Source organism: Silene latifolia, chromosome 1, assembly GCF_048544455.1.
Source record: "Silene latifolia isolate original U9 population chromosome 1, ASM4854445v1, whole genome shotgun sequence".
NCBI classification, from domain to species: domain Eukaryota; kingdom Viridiplantae; phylum Streptophyta; class Magnoliopsida; order Caryophyllales; family Caryophyllaceae; genus Silene; species Silene latifolia.
In genome coordinates, this window is record NC_133526.1 from 85,049,691 (window position 1) to 85,068,208 (window position 18,518).

At 42.0% G+C, this 18,518-nt stretch overlaps 1 protein-coding gene across 1 annotated transcript; it reads right to left on the reverse strand.

Annotated features, from left to right (window-relative positions):
• Nucleotides 1-11,530: 11,530 nt before the first annotated feature.
• LOC141649730 (uncharacterized) lies at nt 11,531-16,959 on the reverse strand. The gene is made up of 2 exons (XM_074458413.1): nt 15,695-16,959; nt 11,531-15,500 (listed from the first exon to the last, which is right to left on the reverse strand). Exons 1-2 carry the CDS (start codon nt 16,957-16,959, stop codon nt 11,531-11,533), a joined length of 5,235 nt encoding a protein of 1,744 aa, XP_074314514.1.
• Nucleotides 16,960-18,518: the final 1,559 nt, after the last annotated feature.

Genomic DNA, 18,518 nt, shown 5'->3' on the forward strand with positions numbered 1-18,518 from the left:
ATTTAACATAATACATGACATTATTAACAAAATTGAAATCTTATTAGTCAATTAAATCTAGAAAACTCTGAAACAAAAATTTCAAAATTTGAGACCGTACTTAATCTTATTAAATAGTATTTGAATCTTTATTAAAGCATAATTAGATAAGAATGAAGTATGAAAATCAAGATTAGGTCATTTTTCGATACAACTAACATACATGTCAAAATTTGAGAGGCTATTTGTAAGGCAAAACTCCTAGGTTCATGCAACACAAGAAACGATTAGATGGTGTATGAGTGCAAAAATCATAATCATTCATTTTAAGATGAAATTTCAAAAGATTTTGGACAGCATTTTAAGATTAAATTCCAATTCAAAATAATACATGTCGTTATTGACAAAGGAAAGTCAAAACTTAAGCATGATAAGATTTTTGGGCCTCATTAGTCAACTAAACTAAGTTTTAAGCACTAGAATAAATCGAAACTCAAACATGAACATTCAAGCTTCAAAAATTTTGTGACAGAAGTTTCAGAATAAATTTTCAAATGTATGATAAGAGTTAGAAATAACACCGAAGCTTTAGTATTTGTTAAATAATTAACCATGCAACAAACACAAAATCAATCATTGACTCAAAACACACATTTTCGAGTTCATAAAAAAATTTGAGCAAAACTCAACATAAAGATTTTATACTTGACATCGTAAATGATGTAAAAAGGTAATTAATATCATGAATTAAACAGAACATGGAATTATTGACAAAATTTGAAGGGATTAGCATAGATTTAAACAAAATCCAAATTGGAAAAGAAATAAGAGAAAAGAAGCACTTATATGATGAAATTAGCCAAGTTAAGGAATAAATAAAGTAGAAAACTTGAATCCAAATAATAAACATCAACAAGGTAATCTAGAAATAGTTTTAAATAACGAAGGAATGAAAAAATAAAGTAAAACAAGGTAATAACACATTTTTTTACGAAATTTATCGTCTAGAAATCGGCACTCGGTCGAGTGCCCGTCCACTCAGTCGAGTGCCCTCTCCACTCGGTCGATTGACTAACTTCCAGAAATTTCAAGTTTCTGGAAATTGGTCCATTCGGTGGAGTGGTAGGGTTCACTCGGTCGAGTACTAGCTCGCACTCGGTTGGGTGCCTCTCTATGGTTTGCAATTTCCGACTAAGAATTATTATTCTTATACTAGCGACTACTCCACTAACAACTATTACTAGTCACACTCTAACTACAACATTAGTGAAATCCAAACCTATATGCGGCATTGAAATGCTAAAGGACGGGACTAGTGCCCCACACACACCAACACGTAACAACCACTTCCAAAACATGTTACACACATTACTCTTTTTCATCCAAAGTTTCACATGTTAACATGTACCAAATGAATAACTACATCATGAAAGATTCCTATCAACTAGCTACAATACACATGCAATTTAAGGCTTTAAACTTATCGTATTCAAACACGTAACGCTCATACAAATAAGTGCACTTCACATGAAACAATATTCTACTCATATCACATATACCTCATTCAAGTGAACATTTTCATTTTATCCTTTCAACTATCACATGTTATCATTCACCACACAACCTCTATATCATGCAAGACGCTCAACACAACTATAACACAAGTATAACCATGCAACATGTCACATCATGTTTCCCGAGTCATAACCACCCACGTAGTGACCAACTGAAATAATGGGATCTAGTTTTAAAATGAGAGATCCTTCGCACCCAAAACCGACCTCCTATTGTACTCATGTTGGGTTCCTTTTATTAGACACTCCTAGTGTGATACTACGGTTTTCTATGTCTATGGGTACTCTATTGAGTGAGACTTACTCTGTCGAGTAAGTATGTTTTTATACGAAACAGTGGTCTGCCTGATGGGTACTCGATCGAGTACGTGTGGCACTCGATCGAGTAAGGGGCACTCGATCGAGTAAGTCACTTACTCGATCGAGTAAGTCAGTCTTATGGGTTATTTTGTAGGGTTTTGTTAGCAATGCGAGAATGATATAAAAACATAAGTCGTCAGTTTCTTTTCACTTTTACCCTGGTCTAAATTCATAAGAGACAAAAATAAGTTACGTTACTTCTTCTTCTTCTTCTTCGCATTGCTATCAAATCCCAAGGCTTGAGTCGTCGGATTCAATGTTCTTTACGCCGTTGAGTCCGTAGCGTTGTGGGTAAGATCTTAGTATAATTTTTATGTTGTTTCATCAATTTTGGTTAAACCCTAATTGGGTAGATTTGGGGGTTTTGGGGGTTTGATTGGCTTAGTAGTAATTGCATGATTGTATATCTGATTAGAGGAGGAGATTTCCTGGAAGAGCATTTTTTATTAGCTGCTTGTGACGGTCTTCTAATTGCTTATTCCAGATAGGATTTCCTACTTAGTTATTGGTTACATATGTGTTGGTTGATTGATTGTTGGTGGTTGTTGATTAATAATATTTGTCTATATCGTATTGGAATTGGTGATTGTGATTCTGTAGTTGGCTATGATTGTTTGTCTATGGTTCGCGAGGTACGTCCTCGGCTGAGTGGAGTCACTTGCGGGAGTGGCTTCACGCCCTTGATTCGCCCTCTGTGGAACTCGCCACAGAGGGGGTGTGCACATTAAGGAACATGGGTTATCGCTCGGATGAGATGAGCGGGGCTTAGGTGGGAACGGTTACGGTCCCCCACTGGCAGTGAGGATTACTGGTTGCGGCCGTAATCTGGCAGGACTAGACCTTCCGGCTAGTCAGGTGATTGGTGATGTGACGGAGTTGGGTGATTGTGTATACTGTTGATATTGTTTTATTTTATATTGTGTAATCAGTAACTGACCCCGTTTAAATGTTTTAAAAACTGTGGTGATCCATTCGGGGGTGGTGAGCAGTTATTGAGCAGGTATGATTTGGATGCGCAAAGGATAGCTGGGCATGTGTCACCATAAGTCTATTAGAAGTCTTCCCCTGTTATGTCGAACATTGTATTTACATTAGTTAGTTTTGGTTTTGGAACGGTTGTATCATACTTTATAGTTTTTGGGTTTTGATGTATTCACTTAAATTATTTTATTAAAGTACGTTCGTTTATGGTCTATTTGATATTCATTGCCTCGGATAACCGATATGTTAGCATTCTCATGCTTTAGGTGGTCCTGGTAAGGCAGTTGGAGTATGGGGGTGTTACACCTAGAATCATTTGGTTCATTGGTTTAGGTTCCAAAATCGTCGCTCTGATACCACTTTGTAACACCCCTTTCTTACCCGGCCAAGGTAATTGGGAGATGTTACCATCTCGGTTTCCTGAGGCAGTAAATCAGAGGTACAATCAAGAAACATTCATTATAAATAACAAGTTTATTGATTACAAACCATAAACGTAAACAAATGATAAATGATAAATGTTAACTATATAAATTACAAGTCGACTACCATCTATGTCATCTATACTATCCTACTCGACTCTGAGTCCAAGGCGCGGCCCAAATCCCGATCACGTCAACAAGAAAACTTATACCCAACTTGCTCCCCATATGATCGGAAATATCATTGGATCGACACGGGCCACCCCGGAAATAGGTGACAATTACACAGACACACAAACGCCAGTTTCAATAAATAAAGTGTGACACTACACGATTGTGTGAATATGCAACATGACTATGATATGAATGGAATGCTATCAAAAAACCATCACCACGGTACCGGGACACGCCCAGACATACCGACAACCACACTGGTACTAGGACACGCCTTAACATACCAACAACCACAAACAGGTACCGGGACACGCCCTGACGTACCGGGTTCAGAAGCCAATCGGATCCTCTGCCAGATGTCGTGTCTCAAACACACGAGTCCCTCCGTAACTCAAGCCATTAATGTGCACATCCCTCTTGGAGTGGGAAGCTCCAAGAGGCGACTCAAGCGTAATATGGTCTCCCAACCGTCTTACGTCTCCATAATCACAAGTAAGCCACCATGTCATCCGATATACAAGACAACAAAATAAATGCAATATACCATATAATATGCCAATTACCGACTCATTCAATGCCATTGATAACAAATGACTCATTTAGCAAATAAACACAATACTGAAACTGAGTAGGATAAACCTACATTTTAGCAAATCCCGCTAAATAATAAAGCAACTAGATACAAATACGCTCCTCCATAAAGTTGGCACCTAATTACGATAATTAAATATAATTACTAACTAATCTAATTAAATTAAATACGTAATTAAATAAACAAAACTCGTCTTAAAGCTACCCAAAACCCGTCTTAAGACTTATGGTCAACAACCACCCAAAACCACCACCATGGCCCACCACCGTGGGCCACCACCCAGCTACCCACGGCCGACCAAGGCAACGACAACAACTACCCCACCAACATCACTATTCGACACAGACACACCCACACCCAAACCCGACACACCCTTTAAACTCCACCAAACCACCACCATTCTTACCACCGCGGCCACCACCACCACTACCACCATTTTGGCCTCCTCCTGCCGACACCGGCCACCACCACGACAACCGCAACAGTAGCAGCCGGCAAAAACAACAACAACGAACGACAACAACAACAACAACAACAACAACAACAACCCGTCACCCCCTCTTTGACCCACTAAAACAGCCCCCTACCGCCACCTATGCTGCCACCCACGACCACCCACTAACTCTCCTCACATACCCCTGCAACCACCGCCTAAAACCACCCCAGGTCAGGCCCAAGACGGCGGGTAAAACTCAGTTCAAAAACCGGTACAAAACAGCAACTATGGTCTCTTTTAGATCTTGGTCAAACTCGAGATTTGATGGTCAACGGGTGGTCAATGGCTCGGTCAGACTTGAGTCGGGGTTAAGGCGGGTCGATGGTATAAATTAAATAATAAATAAACTAGTTTAAGACGGTTTTACCTTACGATCTCGAGGCGGAGGGACAAAATCTTCTCCTCTTCTAAACTCTCTTTTTTTTCTCTCTTATTTGTGTAGTGGAAATGTGATGAGTGAAATGAGATAGGATGGAGTAGTATGGGTGGGTGTATATATAAAGGTAGAATGGTAGGTGGGAGTATATAATACTTGTATTATGTATTATGTATTATTATTATTATTATTATTATTATTATTATTATTATTATTATTATTATTATTATTTATTATACCGTCTTATAACATAACACGCATAATAATATAAAATATATAATTATGAAACACGGGGTATTACATGTTAGGACTAGATAGTGTATTCATTTAGAGTAGATATGTAACACCCCCATTTATTTAAGGGCCTGAACTAGGACTCCTCAGATAAAGAAGGGTGTTACCATCTCGGAAACCCGAGGCAGTAGATAACAAAGGGAAAGATAAACAGTACTTTAAATTAAAAGTTTATAAATGTTTACAACGGAAATGAAACATGTCTCAAACTGAAATAAAGTCGATAACTAAACAAAATAAAAGTGGGCTAGCTCTAAGTCGGGTGATCCATGCTTTCCCCCCCCGGCTCCCAATGTCTCAACAACTCACACAATCAATGCTCCCAATAAATGGATCATCACGGGCATACACGAATACACAGGGTCAACCGCGAGGTTGAGTAGGTAATACGATATAATAAAGAATGCAATGCTATGATCCTCCATTCTACTCCATCACACACTTCCCGAACGCCCACCATACCGATCCCCGAGACTATATATCGACCGTAGCCGATCTGCCGCATTTCGCACCGAGGACACCAGGGCAAGTCCTGCAGAACCCGCCTGGGCCTTAATCGCAATAATCTCATCTCCTCCAACTCCAACTCCGATGCAAATGCAATGTATGAAACGTATGAAACAGTAATACTCATCAAGATAATTAAGATAATCGGATATGTCATATAATCACCAAACATGCCAACTCTTTATAATCGTAAGAACTCAATCAGTGTATTCCCCTACCTCGATCGTTAGCCAAAAAGTCGGGTGCTCGGTAATATTCCACAACAAATTCGCCCTCTGAAAGATAAATAAATGATAAACAATTACTTAAACCATTCCCGTTCCCAAAATAGAAAGTTACTAAAAATAGAAACTTAAAAATGGAAAGTTTCCTTAAATGAAAACTTTCCCGATCTAACAACTTTTCTATTTTAACAAACCCGACTCAAACCCGTCTCTAACATTTAAATAACTCGGGAATTAAATTAGCTAATTAAGAATACGATACATAAAAGATAAAACAAGTTATACGATTAAGAGAATCGAAACAAACATTGAATAATCCTATCAACCCGACTCTTACAACCCGCGCCTTCACTCTCGCCCACACCCCTCACGCGCCGCCTGAACCACCACGACCACCACCAGGCCTGCTCCCCTCTTCGACCCCACCACCAACAACCGACCCTAACCTGGTCGACTGCCGCCGGCGAGTCGAACCAGGACCGTCATTTGGCCTGGTTCACCACCGTGCCTCACCAAACGCCCCCTGTCCACGACTCACAACCACCGCAGCCATCACCTAACCCCTGTCAAACCACCACAGCCCTGCTCGCCGTCAGACCACGCACCCAGACGCCGTGGCACCGCCGTTTCGACCTCCCCCGAGTCCACGGTGGTGCCACCCCAACCTAAACATCTAAACCCGCCTGAAAACCCCTGCTAACACCCGTTTGATTGTCCCTGTCAATAACACCTCTCGCCGCCAATTCTGCCGCCAAGAACCTCCCTAACCGCCACCAATAGGGACGACACAAACCACCCAGTACTATATCCCCAACACCAACCACCAACATCACCTCCCTGAGTCACGCCACAACAAACAAAACCCGACAGAAAAACGAAAACAAAAGAGAAGGGTTGCACTCATACCTTTTTCCGCCACCTCAACAGCCACCAGGGTTACCTATGGACGTCGACAACCACCCTAAGGCCTTCCTTACTGCTCCGTCAACACCCACACTCACTCTCTCTCTCTCTCTCTCGATTTGCGTGAAGGTTGGGAAATATGCCGCTGAAATGAGGTAGGCGGGTGAGGGAGTGGGGTTTTGTAGTGTTAGGGTAGAATTAGGTTAAAATTAGGTTAAATGGTAAATGGGTCATGGGTAAACGTGCCTGGGTAAACGGGTAAATGGGTAAGTGTCATGGGTCAGCGTGGTTGGTAAAAGAATTAGTTAACGTGACTTCGTTCAGTTAAACCCGTCTTAACAAGTTTACGAATAACTCGATCTTACGATATCAATACGACTAAACAATTAACTCGAGTCAATTAGCGATATAAAATACGGAGTATTACAGTCTTCCCCCCTTAAAATGAACTTCGTCCCAAAGTTCACTCATCTAGTAAACCCCCCCACGCATCGATGTGGGCACCAAAACAGATTTTCTAAAGTAGATAACTCATGGATTTAGGTCAGAAACAAAATGTTACAAGATATGTATATATGTGTTCACTCTTGCAATCACGTAGCTTATTCATACGATTAGTTGCATTTCATACACGTCGCATCTTGTTTGTAAATAGTTGAATAGAGGGTCTAAATGTGGAGGGTTATGTCGTCAATGATGATAATTGTTTTGCCCGTGTCATTCCCCTCTTGATAGCTTGTGCCTCTTGATGACGCATGGTTAGGATTTTTGCTTTCAAAAACCCGGAAGTCTAGCTTAACAACCAAGTTGCGACCACCCTGTGAGACCATGTTAGACCTGAGACTTGACCTAGGACCGACATAGCTACTAAAATGTAAGGATAGAGCCTCCATATGGCCGGTCCATCAAACCGGCCCGGTTAGGAATTTGTGAGTAGTTCTCCTTGCGTGATGTGTCATGTCAAAACACATAAGTATGAAGCTCATTCCTTGATTCCGTAGAAATGTTGATGTGCATATTGAGGCAATTTTGTTCAATAAAATAACCTGACAATAGCCAAGTAAGCCTATGTTATACCCTTGACTTATTTTCCCTTTTGTTAACCCATTTTTAGCCTTAGCCTTGTCGTTTCTATTGCCAACAAAACAACTACATCCCATAAACAACTCACCTTTGTTGAGTAGTTCGTCATTGTAGTCTATTTGTAGAAGCATATTTGGATTGGAATTGACTCTTCTTGGGTGTATTATCTTGGATATCACATACATGTGACGGTTCTTCGATTTTGGCTCATTTTGCAAGAATAAGAAGGTTACAAGTGTTGGAAAAATGAAACAAAGAAAATCAAAGAGAAAAGAGAAAAATGAAATCAAAAACAAAAAGAAAATATTGTTGTATTTGTGTTCAATAAAGGGTTGATGGATTTGCAATTGATCTTGTTTAGAAAGGAAATGAATAATTTTTTTGAAATGGCTATTTGCCAAATTTTGTGGAAGTATCATTTTGCATTTGGTACGGTTTAGTGGATTGGTTAAATGTGGCCACTACTCGATCCTTAGCCCCACATATGCTAAAATGGTGCTTGCACCGACCCCTTTTCACCTAACTCAAGCTCCGTTACAACCCGATTATCTCTCTTGTATGTGCATCATTTTGACATTTCTCTTGCAGATATTGGATGGAGTACCATATTAGAATGCGGGCATGCTTCACAAGTCGAGTTAGGATAGTGGTTTTGGTTACTTTTTATCACAAAAATTACCCGGTTCTTCAATGAGTGTCTAGTGAAACCCGTGAGAGTGGTCTTGAGTCTCATTTGGTCAAAGGTTTGATATGGAGTTGAATCTTGCATGTGCCGTGTCATTCTTGGGAGTATAGCAAAGTACTTCCCCTTTCCCGCCTAGAATTTATTTCTTTGGCCCTCCAAGTTGTCAATGTAGGCTACTTGAGCTAGAACTAGGTGATAGGCACCTTAGTGAGACCTTGAGTCGACATCCTCCACTAATGACTCTCTTTAATCTGTTTTGAGAAATCCCACTTGGATGAGGCAAGTGTATATGCATTTTCAATGATTCATTTCCATGCTCTATTTGGTAGTTTAGTGCCATTTTGAATCAAAATTTTGTTGCAAGATCACTTGCCTTGCAATAGGGCACTTCCCCTCTTGAAGTGTCAAATTGTGAGTTGAAAGGGCTCCGGGTGAAGCTAAACCCGATTCGGCTATTATGAATAAAGTGTACAAGTTGTTAGTTTTAATAAGGGTCCTAGCCTTGTTTAGGCTACTTATTCGAGGACGAGTAAGACTTAAGTGTGGGGATGTTTGATGCGTGTCTATTTGGTTAACATTTCCTCCCTTTTTACGCGCGTTTTGTCGCATTTCGGGACGGTTTTTACCCCTTTTATTTGAATTTTGTGCCGTTACTCCCATACTACTTGTGTCTATCTCGTTTTTGTAGGAAATGAGTCGGGATTGGAGAACAGAGGTAAGAAAGGAATCCCGAAGTTTTTTCTTGAAGAAAAGAGGAGGAAATGCTGAGAGGGTGTTCTCTACCAGTAGGTCGGCAGCAGGCCAGCCGGCCGGCAGGGACCCTCCTCTCATGCCTTAGAGAAAAATTGGAAGTTTTTAGAGCCAAAAGAGAAATGGTCGCGCTGCCGGCAGGCGCACCGGCAGCTGGCTAGCCGGCAAAGGGTCCAAGAAGAAGAAGAAGAGGTGTCTCCTATCGGTAGGCCGGCAACCGGCTAGCCGTCAGGAACACCAATCCAACACTTAGAAAGTTTTTGAAGACAAAAGAAAAATGGTCTCGCTGCTGGCATCGCCACTGGCAGACGGTCAGTCGGCACGGAGCAGCAACACACATTTCAACACTCACCCTTCTTTTGTAACCTAATTTTATGGGAGACTATATATACCCCTTCATAATTCATCTGTGCACACAACCCTAGACTACTAATTATTTTCCTTAATTTTTATGCAATCTTCCTTAATCAAGCTTTAATCTTTCCATAATCAAGTCTTAATTACTTACTTAATTAGCCTAGATCTACTTGGTTTCAATAGTTTACACTTGAGTATTTGAGTTGTAATTGAAAAAGATTGAAAGATTTTCCTCCATTATTAATACAAGACTCAACCTTTCTTCCTTGTTGGTATAATTACTTCTCTTATTAAGTTTAATTATCAATTGTTTACATTCCTATTTACATCTTTATTGTTGTTTCACTTATCACCATGTTTACTACCATGTTTGCTTGTTTCTCTACAATTGTTTAAATTTGCTCTTTGAGTATGTGTCAGTAGTGACTCCTAGGGTTTAGGGGGGAACCTAGGTTTTGGATTATGACTATAAATATGGGTTGTTAATGCTTTGTTTTAGGTAAAATTATTGGTCTTTGTAAGCATGCATAGTAGGTGTTTCTTGAAATGTGTGAACGAAAGTTCATACCTTTCTTCATTATTTGCTTAGTATTTTCATAAGACGAAAGTTTATGTGAATGATTGATTTTTTGGTCTAAACCATCCGGTAATCTGAACCACATTGGGCCGACTAATCCGGATTTCGGGGCGTGTCCAAGGATTACGGTATTTAAACCCCTCCCAATCGCAGTTGTGAGGGATCTGTCCGCAAATCTCCCTACCAAGCGCAATCCCATGCTACCACTGCGCCAACCAATGATTGATAGTGTGCTTATGATAAGTATGGATGCTTTATGATGATTTTGTGTCCTTATGTAGTAGAGGTTAAGACATTAGCTCTCCTAGGCCAACAACTACCTAAGACCTATTGACACCCATTGTTAGTCCGTCTCACTTAGGGGAACCCGATGAAGACCTTAGTCTTTAATCAATTGTTTACTCATTATCTTGCTTTGCTATAATTTACCTTAGTTGATAGTCAATCAAACCAATTATCTTTTATTAGACTAGACTAGGACTTGAACAAACTTTGCATACGCCCACACCATCCTCGTGGATTTCGACCCCAATTATACTACTTGTTTAGGTTTTGTTTTTGATTTGGAAATGACGACAAATCCGACCATCACTTTGCAAATCTTCAAGCAATTAGGTAAACATACTAGGAGCTAAGGGCTCCTCTAGGAAGTCTCCTCCAACAAAAATTGATGAACTAACTATCACAAACATGTTTTACAATATTAATAAGGGTTATTTCATAGGAAAAATCCAACCTAAGCTTCATCTTCTCATATTAATCCATCCTAGTGTTTAACTGAGAAAAATCTCATCTTTGACGTCATTTAACTTGTACTGGTTTCTTGGAAGGGATATATGTGAAACCGGTTACCTTTCCTCTTGAACTCTTTCATTTTAAGAAACGAAAACATCACTCAACATCTTCATCCTCTTAATCAATCAAAAACCCTAAATTATTTTCCCCAAATTAATTTCCTCACCTCTAAATTATTTTCCCTAATTAGTTTCCCCCAAATTGATTTCTTTACAAATCCAAATATTTCACCAATCTCTGAAAACTTCTATCTTAATCATTAAAAATCTCTAAAAACGGTATCCCACATCAAGAGGATGAATTGTACCAGAAAAATCATTCAAGAGGAAGAAGATTTGATATATTAGGTGCCAATTTAATTATGTATAATAATTTTTTGAGGTAAAAACCCGAAGGTTTTACTATAATAACGATAAATCAAAAGAGACAGCATTGTTCGCGATCGGTGGTAGCACATCCGACCACATGACTTTCCCAACGACTCTAGGACTAACATGAGCTAAAGCAGGAGCTACACTATTGTTTATCCGACCCGTAAAAGACCACATGACTGAATCAAAGAAACTACATTCATGAAAAATATCATCTAACACTAGAGCTAGCACACTCCTTCCTTTCGACTTCCGTTTCAGAGCCTCGATCACCGGTGCACAGTCACTTTCCACAATTATGCGTGTATGGCCTTTCCTCACAGCTTCCTTGACCCCTTCGAGAATCGCCACCGCCTCCGCAACTAGCACTTCCCACGATTGGTCCTGCACATAAGACAAACCCCACAAGACCCGGCCATTCCCGTCCCTACATACAATCCCAAGACTCACACCCTCTCCCTCCTTCACACCGGCATCAACATTGACCTTTACGTACCCATCCCGTGGCGCCATCCAACCCGAGCTCCTCTCCCTGCCCCCTCCTCGTTCCCCTCCTCCACCTTCTCTCCTGTTAACCACACACCCACTATCGATCTCGTCCAACACGTCCAGGGCTCGCTTTATGACTCCCTGCGGGTCCGTCTCTCTTTGTTCAAAAACAACCTTATTCCGATGCTCCCACAGTGCCCAGCACCCCACCATAAACTTCGCCTGCTCCCTCAACCCGTACTCCCTCCACCTCGCTTCCACCCAGTCCCTAAGACCCCCTCCTTCATCCTCTTCTCCATCGAGCCCAAGCCCCTCCCAAATCCTCTTGGCAATGTGACAATCACGAAATAAATGAACACAAGTTTCATGAGAAGAAGAACAAAAAGAGCAAAGAGAAACCTCACCTCGCACCCGAGTAGCGATGTTCGCTCTAGTCGCCAACGCTTCGCTGCACAGCTGCCAGAAGAAGAGCTTCACTCGAGGCCATACCGGGACATTCCACAACCTATTCCATAACCATTTCTCCCTTTCCCAAACCGACGCTCCTCCCCATTCAAGGACATCCTTTTCCCCTGCCAAGGCTCTATAGGCGGATTTAACCGAATACATGCCATCCTTCTCTCGACACCAATACCAAGCATCACACGGCCTGTTCCCGCTGAGTCTAATACTGCGGATTCTTTCTCTTTCGAAAGGCAAGAAAAACGCTGCTAACATATCCTCCCTCCATCCGTTACTATCACTTAACTCCGCCACCAAAAGATTTTCACGCCCCGGACTACAAGGAGATATCACCCTTCCTGATTGCGACCCCGGAATCCAAGCATCCGACCAAATCCTCGTTGACAACCCGTCCCCCACTCTCCTCCTCAATCCACCCTCAATAGCAGCCCGTGCCTCAATAATACCCCTCCAGGTGTAGCTCGGGTTGTACCCCAGCCCCGCCGTGGTAAAGGAACCGTTTGGGTAATAACGAGCTCGCATGATTCTTGCCCACAAGCCTTCGGTCTCCGTCGTCAGCCGCCACACTTGTTTCCCAAGCAAAGCCAAATTAAACAAGTGGAAATCTCTGAACCCCAGCCCCCCCATCCCCTTCGGTAAGCACATACGTCGCCAGGCCACCCAACTTATACCTCTCTTGCCTTCCTCATGCCCCCAACAAAACCGGGAAATCAAAGATCGCGGCTCATCACAAAAATTGACGGGAATTTTAAAAATACTCAGTACATAGGTAGGGAGTGAATTGGCGACTGCCTTTATGAGAACCTCCTTACCAGCCCTAGACAAAGTTTTCCCGCGCCAACCGCTGAGTCGCTTGCTTAACTTGTCCCGTAGAATATCCGTTAAGCATTTCTTTGATCTTCCCACCACCGTAGGAAGTCCTAAATACCTGGAGTGTTCCTCGACCTCCGTAATGCACAGCCGGGTAGCAAGATTACTCCTCTGTTGTATCGGCACTCCCTTACTAAAGGACACAGTCGTCTTATTCAGACTGACAAGTTGGCCCGATGCCTCCTCATAACTACGCAGGATAGAATTGATCGTGTCAGCCTCACCCAAATTCGCTCTCGTAAAGAAAATGCTGTCGTCAGCAAACAAGAGATGTGAAACAGCCGGCGCATCATGAGTAACCCGAATGCCGTGAAGACTCCCTTCTTCCACCGCTTTCCTCATCAGCCCGGATAGCACTTCAGCACACAAGATAAAAAGATATGATGATAATGGGTCCCCTTGTCGTAGTCCTCTTGTAGGCCGAAAACTGTGAGATGGGGTACCATTAATTAGCACCGAAAAGGAAACCGTCGTAACACAAGCCATAACCCGATCCACCCAATTTCGATCAAAACCCATCGTGTTTAAAACCTTCTCCAAAAATCTCCATTCAATCCTATCGTATGCCTTAGCCATGTCAAGTTTGATGGCCATAAAACCCTCCCTACTTTTCGAATTTTTCATAAAATGAAACAATTCGAAAGCAATGAGCACATTATCCGAGATAAATCTTCCTGGAGTAAAAGCGCTCTGATTTTCCGAGACAATGTCCCCAAGAAATAATTTCAGTCGATTTGCTAAAACTTTGGACACCAATTTATAGATAACATTGCAAAGACTTATCGGCCGAAAATCACTCACTTTATCCGGGGCTTTCTTTTTAGGAATTAACACGATATTGGTTTTATTGAACTCCGTTGGCATCCTATTCCCACGCAATATGTCGAGAACTGTACTCACCACCACCGAGCCCACTGAACCCCAATAAGTTTGGAAGAATAACCCATTCATACCGTCTGGTCCCGGCGCTTTTAACGGGTGCATTTGATTCAATGCCTCGATCACTTCCTCTTCTTTATATTCCTGCGTCAAAATGTTGTTCATATCCTGCGACACCCGCTGCCCCAAACTCTCCAAAACCTCAAAATTCCGCGGGTTAGACGTCGTAAACAGGGACTGAAAATATGCCATAGCCACGCTAGAAATATCCTCCTCCCCTGTATGAACATTCCCGTCATCATCAACTAGCCTATGGATGGTATTTTTCCTCTTCCTTTCTCCAGCTCGGGTATGAAAAAATTTCGTATTGCGGTCACCATCTTTCAGCCAAAGAGCACGAGATCTCTGACGCCAATATTGTTCTTCTTTCCTGCGGAGCTCAGCCAATTCCGCAACTAGCTTCCTCCTTTTCCGAACATTATCCTCTGTCCTCTCACCTTCATTCACTCTAGCCAATTGTTTACATTTCCTCCCAATATCCCTCCCAATATCAGATATCCTCATCCCTTTCCATTTCCCTAACTCCCTCGCGCACTCAGACAGAACACGGCCTGCATCCTGCCCTCCCCTCTCTACCCCTCGCTCAATAGCCTCCCTACATCCCTCATCACCCACCCACGCCTGTTCGAACCTGAAAGCCCGTGCAGCAGACCCACGAACCTCCCTCCTATTCAGATATAGTTTAATCGGCGCATGATCCGACCATTCTCTATCCAAATAAACAAGCCTTGCGTAAGGGAACATATCAATCCACTGCGACGAACACATAGCCCGATCGAGCATACATTGTCTATTAGCCTCTCCCGCTTTTCCATTATCCCAAAAAAGATTATAGCCTTCCCATGGCACATCTCGAAGACCGCAATCATCAATAGCATTCCGGAAATTATTCATTTGCCACTGTTGTCGCTGCCCTCCTTTCATTTCAGTGGAGAAAAGAACCTCATTGAAGTCCCCAATACACACCCACGGCATCGTCGATTGACTTCCAAGTAAGCGAAGAAGCTCCCAAGATAGATGGCAATCCGCCACATTGGGCCAACCGTAGAACCCCGTTAGCCTCCAATCCCCTCCTTCACTTCGAATTTCACAGTCCAAGTGATGCAAAGACGATGATTTAAACGTACAATCAACTTCTTTCTTCCACAACAAAGCTAACCCGCCAGCTCTCCCTGCACTATCCACCTCCAAACCGTGATACCCATCTAACCTCTCCCTCACCCTCCTCATCTCACGACCACTGAGTTTCGTTTCACACAAAAACACAACGGTCGGGGTCTCCCTCCGTACCAAAGCACGGAGCGCAAGAACCGTGTCGGGGTTGCCCAAGCCCCGACAGTTTAGGCTTAAGATATTCATTGGGCCCGGCGGGGTTGACCACTGTCAACCTCCGCCTCAGGTATTAAGACGCCCCCGTCTGTCGTAACTTTCAACTTCTTCTGCCCTACACCACAAGAGTTATCCTCCCTCCCTCGCTTCTCCCCAAGCCCCTGCTCAACCACGCTGTCATTCTCCCCCACCTCCACTCGCAATAGTCTTCTCCAACTCCCACTACCCTCGACACCACCAGTCACTCTACTCCTCTCCTCACCCTCGTCTTCCATTCTATTTACGGTCTCCTCCCCCTCTTTATCGAGCTCCATAACTTGAGCCCAACTGTTCCTCCTCTCCGTCATCTCCCCTTCCTCGGAAGTCTCAATCTCATTAATCTGGACAAGCTGCCGCCCCACAACATCCCCCACCTCCCTCCTTTCAGGTTCACTCACATCCCCTACACCTTCTCCATCAGACTTCGTTTTAGCCTCCGCTTTTTTGTGCTTTAGGTTGATAGCAATTGCTTGTAATTTACTTATCATGGCTGCAATCGCACTCTCCGAATCAACTTCCTTCATAGCTTCGGCCTCAAACTTTGGTCGTAGATCACGTGCCGCCTTCCCCACCCCCTCCTTCACAGTCTTGATAACTTTCCAAGGCGACGCTCGTAACCAATCCCCGAACTTGAGATCATCTTCCTCATACGGCCCCTCTTCGCAATCTTTCTCACCATGTCCTATGAGACCACACCCATAACAATATGTCGGAAGCCGTTCATATTTAACCGAGAAATTAATAGTTGCTCCATTCTTCATACGGACCGGAATGGCAGCTTTCAGAGGCACGTTGATATCATATAAAACACGAACCCTAATTGCCCTATCAAGCGCGGCATTGGGACCATGTTCGAAAGCTACGAATTTACCCAAACAATTACCTAATCTCTGCGCATTTGTCAAGCTCGTCCTACCCCCAATTGGCAAATCGTAAATCCTCGTCCAAATAGGAAAGTGAGACAAAGGGACATCCGTGATTTTACCTGAAGCATTCGGCTCATTGAAGCACCACATAAATTTCTCGAAGTGCCATGGTTGGCCTTCGAGAACTCTAGCCTTGTCTCGTTCTGCCCCAAACCGGAAAACGAATGTCTTTTCCTTTGCGTCGACAACATTTCCCATCATTTCCTTCGACGGATTCCATAATTTAATCATGGTCTCGATGGCTACCTTCACATTGATTGCCCTTGATGCCCACAATTTCCCTACAAGAATCAACTCATTCAACTCCGCCGTTTCCTCCTCATCGTCATCCCATTCCACTGAACCCTCGTCACCACCCATAGGTTGCTTCCCTTCCCGGTGATGGCCCCTAGATCCGTTCGACATCTGACACCTGCATAAGAAACAAATAAACGAAAAGAAACGAAAACCAGAAAACGAATCTCGCGATAAAATCACGAGATAAGCCTCGAGCGAGAGGAGAAGATCGAAGAAAATTAGACAGGAACCCTAGGAACCCTAGACTAATTAAGCGGTTAATTTTTGTTTAGGTTTGTTTTAGAGAGATAAAGAAGAGACAGATAAATCATCCTAGATTTTGGAATTATGTATAATAATTTTAATAAGGTGCTAGTTGTTCCCTGATGGAAAGTGTGTAACAAATAACAATTTTATTAACATTGTAATTCAAGCTACTACAAATCTCGATAAACCTTAATTTTACTCTTCTTTTATCTATATTATTTGAATCGATAAGAATTCTTCTCCGTATTATTTGAGTACAGAATTAGTACATTATAAGCTGAAGCAATCGTACAACCCTAATTTACAAATCTAGCACAAAAACATATTCCTTGAAATGCAGTCTTACATAGAATGAAGTTGTCACTCTTTGGTTGTGATGATTAGGCTTTTTAGTATGACATTTGAGGACTCAGATTGTGATGATTGGATTTATTATTAAGTTGTTTGATTGATTTGATGAGAAGAATGAAGAACCCAGAAAGAATAACTAAGAAGAAATGAAGAATTAGGAGAGAGGAAGAAACATGAAGAAATAATAATGAAGAAAGAAAAGATAAATGAGGAACTAGAAATTAAAAAAAAAAAAGTGACCTGTTGGAAAACCTGCATTAAGAGGTCAGTTGTGGCATGAGTTTAATACAAGTTAAATGACGTTAAAGATGAGATTTTTCTCAGTTAAACACTAGGATGGATTAATATGAGAAAAAGATGCTTAGATTGGATTATTCTTATGAAATAACCCTATTAATAATACTAGTTAACCCTTAATTAATCCACTTAATTAACCAAAACCCTAATTAAAATCCCATAAGACAACATGCCCAAAAATTAGGGTTTACTAACAAAATAAATAAAGGGAAAAGGATAATAAACACTTACAAAGGTAAGGAATTTAAAAAGGATGAAACTTTAATGCAAATCTTCAAAGGTATGGTGAGGATCTTCAGAGGATAAGGTTATGGAGGAATTTGAGGGATTTTGAGATATGGTGGAATGTTTTAGGGTTGTGAAATGAGGAAAAAACTGAAAAGGAGAGTACATATACCAAGGCCCAACAACAAAAAGCCCACACACGAATACGAGGTTGAGCGCGTACACTCGGTCGAGTGCTCGGTGGCACTCGGTCAAATGCACCAGCCACTCGACCGAGTGATTCACTAACAGAAGCTAGTCCATTGCCCAGAGGGCACTCGGTCGAGTAGAGTGCCACTCGGTCGAGTACTCAGCTATACTCGGCCGAGTGCACTACTAAAAAATACGGGGTATTACAGATCCAACTCAAATAGTAAGTCTCCCTTAAGACGCTATTATCGGTGTTAAGTTTTAGACGGATCAAGTACATATCACTTGTGTATGTAAGAATGTATAGGAAAAAATAATATATTTGTACGGGGTTTAAGCTAGCTTGTCTTATATACACA